Source organism: Phymastichus coffea, unplaced genomic scaffold (genome assembly GCF_024137745.1).
Source record: "Phymastichus coffea isolate CEN01 unplaced genomic scaffold, Cenicafe_Pcof_1.1 PCOF00038, whole genome shotgun sequence".
In the NCBI taxonomy this organism is placed as follows: Eukaryota; Metazoa; Arthropoda; class Insecta; order Hymenoptera; family Eulophidae; genus Phymastichus; species Phymastichus coffea.
Window position 1 is genome coordinate 2,694,683 of NW_026706849.1, and position 9,719 is coordinate 2,704,401.

Here is a 9,719-nt window from a genome sequence, read left to right on the forward strand (position 1 = left end):
AAAATAAAGTCTCAAGATTTATATTAAAATGTTAACGATTCATAGATTTATTGTAAAGTGAGGTTAATAACTAAATATAACATCTTGCACTCATATCAGACTTCACAAAATTAGTTACAAGTCCATACAATCAAATTTTTACGTTTACAAGTCCTCAAACTCATTAATAAGATACACTCATCATGCTTTCAACACATTTCTTACATATTAAAGTACTTTATGAACCAATATTCATTGGCATCTAGACAAGTGTTTTATTCACAGTATTTAATAATTATTTTATCGTAGTTATATATAATCTTATTGAACACTTGTCATGTCTTATGTAGATTATAAAACTAAATCATATTGAAATAAAAATGATCAATTATTTGATAAATCTCACTTACTTTTTTAAATTTACAAAGCTGCTCTGAAGAATATTACTGATACAGAAAATAAGTTATTGACATTATTTTTCTCATTGAATTTTTCAATGACATAATTTACAATATGTATAACTTCAAATTATTTTACTGCTTGTGCTGTGCCACCTTGTTGCTTTTTTAATTGTTTTTCTCTCATACGTTCAGCATCTCTGAAAAATAAATAAAGCAACATTTAGAGTGATTGTCAGTAAAAAATTAAAAACTTTATAGATGAATATGTAATATTATGTATAACCTCTGCTTTCTTTGTTCCAGAGTTAATCCTTTGTTGCTCTCCTGTTCTGAAGCTGGTTTACTGCTATTTTTTTTCATATTTTTTGCTCGAGCAAGCTCACGTTGATTTCCACCTATTTAGTAAATCATTGAAAATAGAAAACCATTGAGAATAGAAAACCATAGAAAATGATTATTATAAAACTATTGCCATAATTTTTAGTTTGGTATTTGAATTATTTGATTCATTGAAGATTTATTTAGTAAAACATAAGAGCTTTCTGAATTAGAATTCTTAATATTATTAATTACTTATTTTAACTTTTTGTACCAATTACTGAATGAAATCATTGGACCTGATTCAACAACAAATGCTTGCCAATTATGCAGTACTACAAAGTGTCAATAACCTAATTAAGCAGACTTTCTGTTTGCTTATTCTATATTAATGATTTCGAATTAATGAATATTAATATAATATATTTAATGATATATTAAATAATTGAAGTCATTAGAATATGCAAGGTTATTATCACAAAAAGTTGAATAACATACAACATAGTATATTTTGGATCTAGTGAATAGCCAGCTATATGGATAATTATACCACGCTATTTAACATTTGGAATTTGACATTTTGCAACCTGGACCGCAAATTATAACTAAATATACAACTGTAGCTACAGTATCACGCTTCAATTTACACTCATTACACCGCGAGGCTACAAAACAAAGTGAAATTTCGCCATCGTCAAAACAAGAGGAAGAGATAGATGTCCCAATCAACGCGTCCATATTAAATGAAAGAAGAGCAAGAGACGAAGATTTTTCTGGAAGCCTATTTACTTTCTCATGATGCTCCCGGGTGTCAAATTTCCGTGAGTCGCCACGTAACATAAAAACAAGGAAGTCGATGACATGAGCAGACAGGTGCTTGCGATAAGTTGTCAACATTCTGGAGAAAATATCTTTGATAAATGAAATTAAAAACATGAAAGAGATCCAATATAAACAGATATAGACAGCGGTTCCGCAGTCCCAAGAAAAAAATATGGAGGCCAATACAAACAAGCGTTGAAATTTATTGGAATTTCCGTTGTTCGATCAGTCAATAATTTCATAACTTTTCTCGCTACAAAAACTAGTCCAAAATTATCGCAAAAACAAGCAATAAGTAGCTGCAAGTGTTGTAACTCTGACTTGTAAACAAAAAGACTCCTCAACGCAAGATTCTAATAAACTATCAAGTACAAAACTATAAGACTAAAGAGTACCCGCGTATTTCAAAGATGACGTCGTAACAATTGCTAACAAAGTAGAACAAAAACAAAAGTACTTACGAGTCATGATCTTTAAGTCTTGATCTCCGATAAACAAGAACTCGTGAAAGCTGACCTACAGAAATGGCGCTCGACTCTGTACAGCAGACTCTAAAAACAGTACACAAGATGAGTACCTCTCAGCAAGGAACAGTAGCACCAGCAGGATGACTAGTCGGCGATAATCGTGGAAATCGGCGTCGAATGAGTGCTCGAAGCAAATAAAAAAAAATAATAATCGATGCGAGAAATCCGCGATCACAGCCGTAATATACGCCAGCCGCTGGCACGCACTCGTGTGTCCCTGCTGATCCACTAGTGGAGAGGTTCGTTTATATATATTCGGTTCACTATATTTTGCTTACCCGCCGTTGGCGCTGCTGATTGCATATTCACTTGAAAGGAAACTGACTTAGCAACATAATCGCAAGAATTTTTTCAAATACCGTTGGTAAATATTGATAATGAAATTATGAAATTGTTTGATACATTACGATATTATTTACAAAAATGTAGCGTGCAGCTTAGATTATTTATGAGAAATCAGGATTCAGAAAGGTATTGTAAAAAACAATCGTGTTAATTTCATATAAAACAATTTAATGAAAGTTGTATAAACAAAACTAAATAATCGTTGCAACGTGTATAATTACATTTTTTGGATGGAACAAAATATATTGACAGTAATTTATAAATTTAATGTCGCTAATGAGTCCGAGAGACATTTTAAAATATATTTATCTGTAAATGCCTTATGCTGCTAAAACATTCTTTCTGTTAAAAACGGACACAGATCATCAATGATGCATTATCGTTACGGAAGAACATAAAAAATGGATTCACACGTATTAAGTCACTCATTCGGCAATTATAATAATTTCTGATACCATTCCTATAAAAAAGAGTTTATACGCTCTCGAAAAATAGTACCCTTCGTTTTAGCCTGTGGCATTGGCCATTGCCACTGATGTTCATCGCTTGAACATTTAATTGAGAAAACACAGCTTTATGAGGAATGGCCGTTCTAGCGATTTCACATGACGGATAGAACTTGAAACACTAAAACGACATCCGTTGAGACGTAGACTGCTTTTATTGCTTATTCAGCAACATGGAGTATCATATGAACTGTTTCATAATGAGAAATAAAAATATTGACGGAAACAAGATTTCAAAGAAATGCACAAAGTTATATGAACGGAAAAATGGTAAAAAATTATTAGAAAGCCAGCTTGAGCTTCATTAAAGCAGTCACGTTTCAAGATAAGGGAAGAAATGACGTCTATCCATTATTTTACAACTCGTCTTGTGGTGCCTTGGTTGGGGTGCCGGTGCGGTCATATCCCTTCAGTGGTTTGGAGGAATGCTTGGCAATATACTTGATGAAGTCATCAAGCTCACGGCCACCTTCGTATTTAACTGGACTATCCTTCTTGTCCTTTAGTACCCAGAAGAGAGTAGGAAATCCTCGGACCTCGAAATTCGACGGTACGTCATTTGCTGTAGCATCGAATTTAACAATCTCTACATCCTCATCAGCCATTTTGTCACCTGAAAAAGAAAATTACTAGTATTAGTGTGTCGGTTCTTTCCTAAAATCTCTATATTAACCTATTATTATTATGAAAATATTTAAATCAACGCAAAAATCATTTCGAACATTTTCAATATATTTGTGACGGGCAAAGCGACCGTTGAGTTCGCTCGTCCTGTTCGCCTCTCCTTCTCTCTAAAGCGTGCCTTCCCCTGAGCCGCTGCCACATCGGTCTCGGTTGATTAAAGCCGAGTATCGACGCACGATGTGGCTTTGTTGCAGGTTTGATTCCTGATCGGCGGAGATGCCTGGCGTTGGAGGGATGGCGCGAGAGCGGAGAGCAGAGGAGGAAGAGAGAGTGAAATAGTGTCGCCGGCATGAGTCGCACATGTGTGCGTAGCCAGCGGCGCTCGACCGATTGGGTACCTGTAGGGAGGGGCGCGGGAGACGCCGCGGAAAGCGCGAGATCGCGGTATCAGTATGGCTTTGACCAGCAACGAATTCCGAGCTAGGTAAGCCTCGCGACGAAAAAGTGCGTGACCATTTACTGCTAACGAGTGTATAGCATTGAAGAGGAAAACCAGCTGCGTCTACTTAGATAACCACCCTTTCGAGGACTACGTAGTTGGCCCAGCGGACGTGGACTTCCACAGCAGCGTTTCCTCCTAAGGTCAGGTACCCTTTTTCATTTCTCGGTGCGCGCCTCGATTTCTCTCTGAGCATCGTATCGACCAGACGCGGACGAGTGGCTGCGTGCGTGAATTCGCACCGCACTCGCGTGAACTCGCGGGAAAGTTGTAAGACGATGTCCTGTCTCCCGTGCGTTAATTCACACGGAACGAATTAGCCCGGATTGGGCCGACACACATGTCGAACGCCGCATGTAAAAAAAAAGGGAGTTGTAATAAAATGTAAATAATTATTTGAAAGGATGAGTTTCTTTGTACAACCTGTCTCTCTTGTAATTAGGTAAACCGCGATTATTGACACTACCGGACGACATAAGACCTCGTTGATTTTCCGCGACGAAGCGAATACGCCTTCCGAGTCCCTCCCCTTAAAATAATTTGTGACGCAACGTTGTTCGGGCTTATTTTCCACGTGGGATTCAAAATTACTAACGTACGTGTTACATATTAACTATAATCTAGTATAAATATTTTTCTTTAGATCAACGAAACTTTAGATATTCCTGGATATTTCTATATAGTTCTATATAGTTTCTATAAAGTTATAAATGCCATCTTATGAATTTATTTTAATAAATTTCTTACCCAGTTCATCATAAATTGGAGCAAGCTTCTTGCAATGTCCGCACCATGGAGCATAAAATTCAATCAGAATGTCTTTGGGGTTGTTGGTGACGATCTCATCGAAGTTCTTGGCAACAGCGATTTTAACACTACCAGTATTATCCTCTGGAATGGGTTCAGACTTTTGGTAGGGTTCCAACGAACCGGATTGCAAATCATTCAAGAAAGTCTCGAAACTTTCCAGGCTGAATTCGTCTTGAAGAACGAACTTCTGGTTACGTTCGTCGCGAGCAAGGATGACGGGTTTGTCTCCTTTGTAGAAGTCGATACCGAACTCTTTGAGTTCGTGTTGGAAATCGTCTTTGGAGGAAATGGCGAAGTTATACTCAGCAAACTCCTTGGCAACCTTCATAATACGGTTACGCCAGTAGTTGGTACCCTTAGGATTCTTTACATAGTCAACGTTGTAGTAAGCGACGATCAAGGGGTTTTTGAAATCTTCAGCATTGTCGCGTGTGCGTACGCCAACCAAGCCATGACTAAAAAGTGAATTTCCTTTCAATTTAGTACATACTTAGTTCATACTTAGCTAACGTTGTAAGTTAGAATTCTTATTTATGAAAGGAAAAAATATGAACAAACTTGTTTTGTTAATAAGCTTAAAATACTCACTGCGTATTCTTAACGAATGAATGTACTTCAGAAACAGAGTCTCCACCTTCATATACAACCTTGCTAGTTTCAAATTTATTTTGGAGTATGTTAGGTCTGTAGAGGACAATGTTGTTTCTGGAATAATATTTATTTATTAATTGTGTTATTCTAAGTATTTAATTTGGAGATCTACTGTAATTATAGTTGTAATTGTATATTTAATCTGAATGTAATAAAATAATAATGTAAAAGAGATTATTAAAATTTATAAAAAATATACTCACTTGTATCCTTCCTTTTCTAGAATTGACTTTTCGATGACATGACCAAATTTAACCTTGTCTTTCAACTTTTTAGCAACAGTATGGAATGAAGCAGAAAGAGTAGAATCATCTTTTTCAAAGAATCCAATAAGGACGACTTCGTCAGTGTTCAAGAATGCTTTCAATTCGTCCACAGATTTTAATTCAGTAGAGGGTGGACCAACTTGAGCCTAAAATATTAAAATAATATATATTAAAAATTTTTGAGTAATAAACAATATTATTAATTTATCAAGTGCATAGTAATGAATATAAATATTCTTCGCTTGAAAATACAATATCCAGAATGATTTATTTACCTTCATGTATTTAGCAATACCAGCTGCTTCTCTAGGGCCATTGTAATCATCAATTAGCTCATCTTTGGCAAAGATTTTCAGTGTTGGATATCCACTAACAGAGTACTTGTTACATGTCTCTTTACCAGCCTCAGTACAGTCAACTTTGGCAAGGCTGATTGGTGGAACGTTACCTCTCAAAAGTTCTGCAGCTTTGGCATATTCTGGTTTCAGTCGTTTACAATGACCACACCTATAAGAAAAAGATGAAACAAGCATGAATTATCTTGCAAGTAATTTTCAAAACATATTAATTAGTATTACAGTAAATAATGTGTTGTGACAATATAAAATATTTTCTTCATATACAATGTCAAATTATTTGAGATCAGATTTAATCACAATAAAAGTACATAAATCATAAAATTACTAAAAGATTTGATTTAGTTAATTACTTTAGAATAAACAAATGATTAAAATATATTTAGATTCGCGAAGGTGAATAGAATTTTCAATGTTCGCAGAACATATCAAGTGCGTGGACGACCAAATTCAGACAACGAAATTTCCATTACAATGGCAAAATTATTTTAATTTGTATAAAGCGTAGGATTTTTGATGAATCGACAATTTCTAAGAATTATACAATTAACAAATTTTATCTTAACAATTTACAAATTTGATAAATTTTAAGTGACAGGCGTTGAGCATACTTCGCAGAAAATTAAGCAAGAGAGTACTGCAGATGCACGAGAATCGAGTGCCTCATTTTAAATTCCCATCGACTAATCGCGAAAACTGATCTATTTCCGACAGAAAGTAAATGTATAAAAAATAGAGGAGGTAATGAAAACCGACCAAGGTGCGTAAAACATGACAAGCGTGTTGTCATGGCGCTTGAGCTCCTCAACGAAGTCGCCGTCGGTCCACTCAAAGACATCCTCCTCGGCGGCTAGAGTACTGGCCACCACGAAAAGTCCCAGAAAGAGACACTTGCCAATCATGGTTACAGTCATTTTTCCGTACAATAAACAACAACAGTTAGCGAATTCACTTTTCAATTACGACTCCGACTAGCAAAGATTCACGTCGACTAAGTGCCAGAGAAAAGACTTTGTCGACTAGCACTCCAAACCGGCGTAGACGTGGCCCTCGTCCCGCGGTGACTTTTTCTTGGCGTTCGTGTAGCTTGTCGTCTCTTTCTCGCCCACTGCGTTACGGGTAGCACTTGTCTTTGCTAGCGAAGCTTTGAAAATGTGTGAGTGTGTGCGCATTGGCAGCAGTGGCACCGCTCTTGCGGCTTTGAGTGCTGTCGCTACGCGATTGGTTGTTCAAGGCCGGTGTATCCTTTTTAATTGTTACGCAGCAACAACGTAACCAGCGGAATATATTTCTTTCTCTTGCTTTTACCAGCAATGTTAGTATTTTATACATTGTCGAACTGCGTGGACTATTCTTAAAGATACACACGAACTAATAGCAGCACATGAAAGGAGTCTTGTTTTTACGGTGGATGAATACACAGACGTTTTATAGGGCTTGCTTGTCGTATTCAAATATTTGTGCCTTCGTCCTAGAATAAGGCGCTTATTTACGAGTCCTTCAAACGCAGCATCATTCGTTTTAGTGAAAAATATCGTAGACAGATCCGTTGCATATAACTTTATTTTTTTATGTATGTAACCAAATTTTTATAAATAAATAGTTGTCATAAACGTACCAGATACTATTATAAAATGATTGATCAATAGTATTAAACCTTATCGGCATTTACATCTATGAAAGAAAGTGAACTATTTGGAATTCGAAAAACAAACAAAATGGTCTGTCTATTATCAATAAAATATTGCTATTACTTACAATATGGTTGTTTTGAAGTTTACTCTTATAACAATTAATTCCCCTTGAAACTGCAAATTCATTTTGTCAAATTATAAATTGTTTGGATAATGCATTTGCGTATTATGTCAAAAATGTTAATTCAATACACATTATATTCATCTTTATCAGTTTTAAAACATATGAAAGTATTAAATGGCCCTATTTTTATGTTATGTTAGGTAATTCTTGTTATCAAGTGCAATGCTTTTGTTTGCAAATATTGAAACGTGAAGTTATTAATTTTTAACCTTTTCTCAAGAACTTCCCTGCTAGCATAATTTCTGACAATATTTTATTAAGAGCTAAATTTAAAATCAGCTAACCTCGATCATTGAATGATGTGTCGAGCAAGTAGAATTCTGTTTTTTTCTGTTATCTCATTTAGTTCATTGTGCTATAAATCGAAAATCATTATTATAGAACTCTTATTGGCATTTAATTTATCTGTTGCCATGATTAAAATAATCATGAAAAATCGGATGTGAATACGATTTCCAGGAATACAAAAAATTAAAATTGCTATCGGTAGATAATAAAGAGCGCTCCCAGGCTTCAATTTACGCGTGAGTCAGTTTGATCTTCGACTTGTAGATCGCAGCAGCAACTGACACAATGACCTTTTTTTAAAAGTTTATTTACGAAATTGTCAATTGAATAATTAATTAATGCAGATTTTATTGTGAAATTAGTGCAGAGCATATCATAACAAATTTGAACTTGATTATATTTTGTTTTGAAAAATTGTAATCTAAAAAAGGTTTTAAATAAATGTTATTTATTCAACGATATAGGTTTTTTCCCAACCATCTATGATTTCAGTCAGTATACTAAAACATTCAAACAATAGTTACTGTAATAATTCACAAAGTAAGCATCTGCAGTACACATTAATTTGGTCACACCATTGATATTTAAAAATTTTCTATTTGTGTTACAATGCCAACTACAATAAAATAAAATCTAATCAACACTTTGATGTATTTTATCCAAAAACGTGAAATTTGTAGATTACTTATAAATAAAAAAAAATACTTTATACCTACTCTGAAGCAAACTTGGTGTTTGGTTAATAAAATTTAAATGCAGCTATCGCAATGCATTTAAGTTCCAAAAATGTGTAATGTTTGCCAACAATTTGCTTTTCTACTGACACAGCTTACTGACAATTGCCTAATCGTCGTTGATTTTACTTCTTTTGAATTTCATATTTTAACGTACCACTACACAGAATAATGAACACGAATAATGATGTGGGTATGTTGATATGGCGTGTGTCCATGTGTGTATCCGTCTTTGTGTGTATGCGTAGTACCAGTGCCAAACCTGCTAAGCAGATGTGAACAAAAAGCATACATGCTCTGTTCCTGCTTCAAAACGAAAACCATACCAACTGGCTACGTGAAAGCTCGTAAACACTTGACACTCGCCCTGCCTATCCCCCAAAATGATGCCGAGTATCGACGTATATTAGCAATTGCACTATTTGACGTTTGTGCTCTCGTGGTAAACGTTGATGCTGTCAAACTTATTTTACTGATAACCGAAATCGATATGTAAACTCAAAGCAAAACGTTTTGTTGTGGTTAAAGAAAAGGCCAATCCCTAAGAAATTAAGAAATCGTGTCACTAAGCATGCGTAACTTCGCGCCGTACTTTGGCAAAGGTATCGCTGCATTCGATGAAATCGAAACTTGCCGGTTTCGTTTCGCCATTTGCCGAAATATATTTTTGGCTCGATACTGCCCGTCAACACTGGGCAAGAGTGCAACCGCAGAGCTGCACATACATTAACTGAGGAAACACACACGTACACGGGCGAGAGAGAGAGAGAGAGAG

The 9,719-nt window shown here is 35.4% G+C and overlaps 1 protein-coding gene across 1 annotated transcript; it reads right to left on the reverse strand.

Annotated features, from left to right (window-relative positions):
• Positions 1-2,557: 2,557 nt before the first annotated feature.
• On the reverse strand, positions 2,558-7,214 carry LOC131663685 (protein disulfide-isomerase A3-like). The gene is made up of 6 exons (XM_058934218.1): positions 6,861-7,214; positions 6,024-6,255; positions 5,686-5,894; positions 5,420-5,536; positions 4,769-5,286; positions 2,558-3,511 (listed from the first exon to the last, which is right to left on the reverse strand). Exons 1-6 carry the CDS (start codon positions 7,016-7,018, stop codon positions 3,255-3,257), a joined length of 1,491 nt encoding a protein of 496 aa, XP_058790201.1. The 5' UTR covers positions 7,019-7,214; the 3' UTR covers positions 2,558-3,254.
• Between the last annotated feature and the right edge of the window lie 2,505 nt (positions 7,215-9,719).

Bases quoted from the DNA above. Each gene is read 5' to 3' on its own strand.
- LOC131663685 (XM_058934218.1), bottom strand. From the start codon at position 7,018: ATGACTGTAACCATGATTGGCAAGTGTCTCTTTCTGGGACTTTTCGTG. The intron at 5,895-6,023 runs GTAAATAAATCA...TTAATATTTTAG, and splicing joins GTATTGCTAAATACATGAAG to GCTCAAGTTGGTCCACCCTC. The intron at 5,287-5,419 runs GTGAGTATTTTA...TTCACTTTTTAG, and splicing joins TCATTCGTTAAGAATACGCA to TCATGGCTTGGTTGGCGTAC.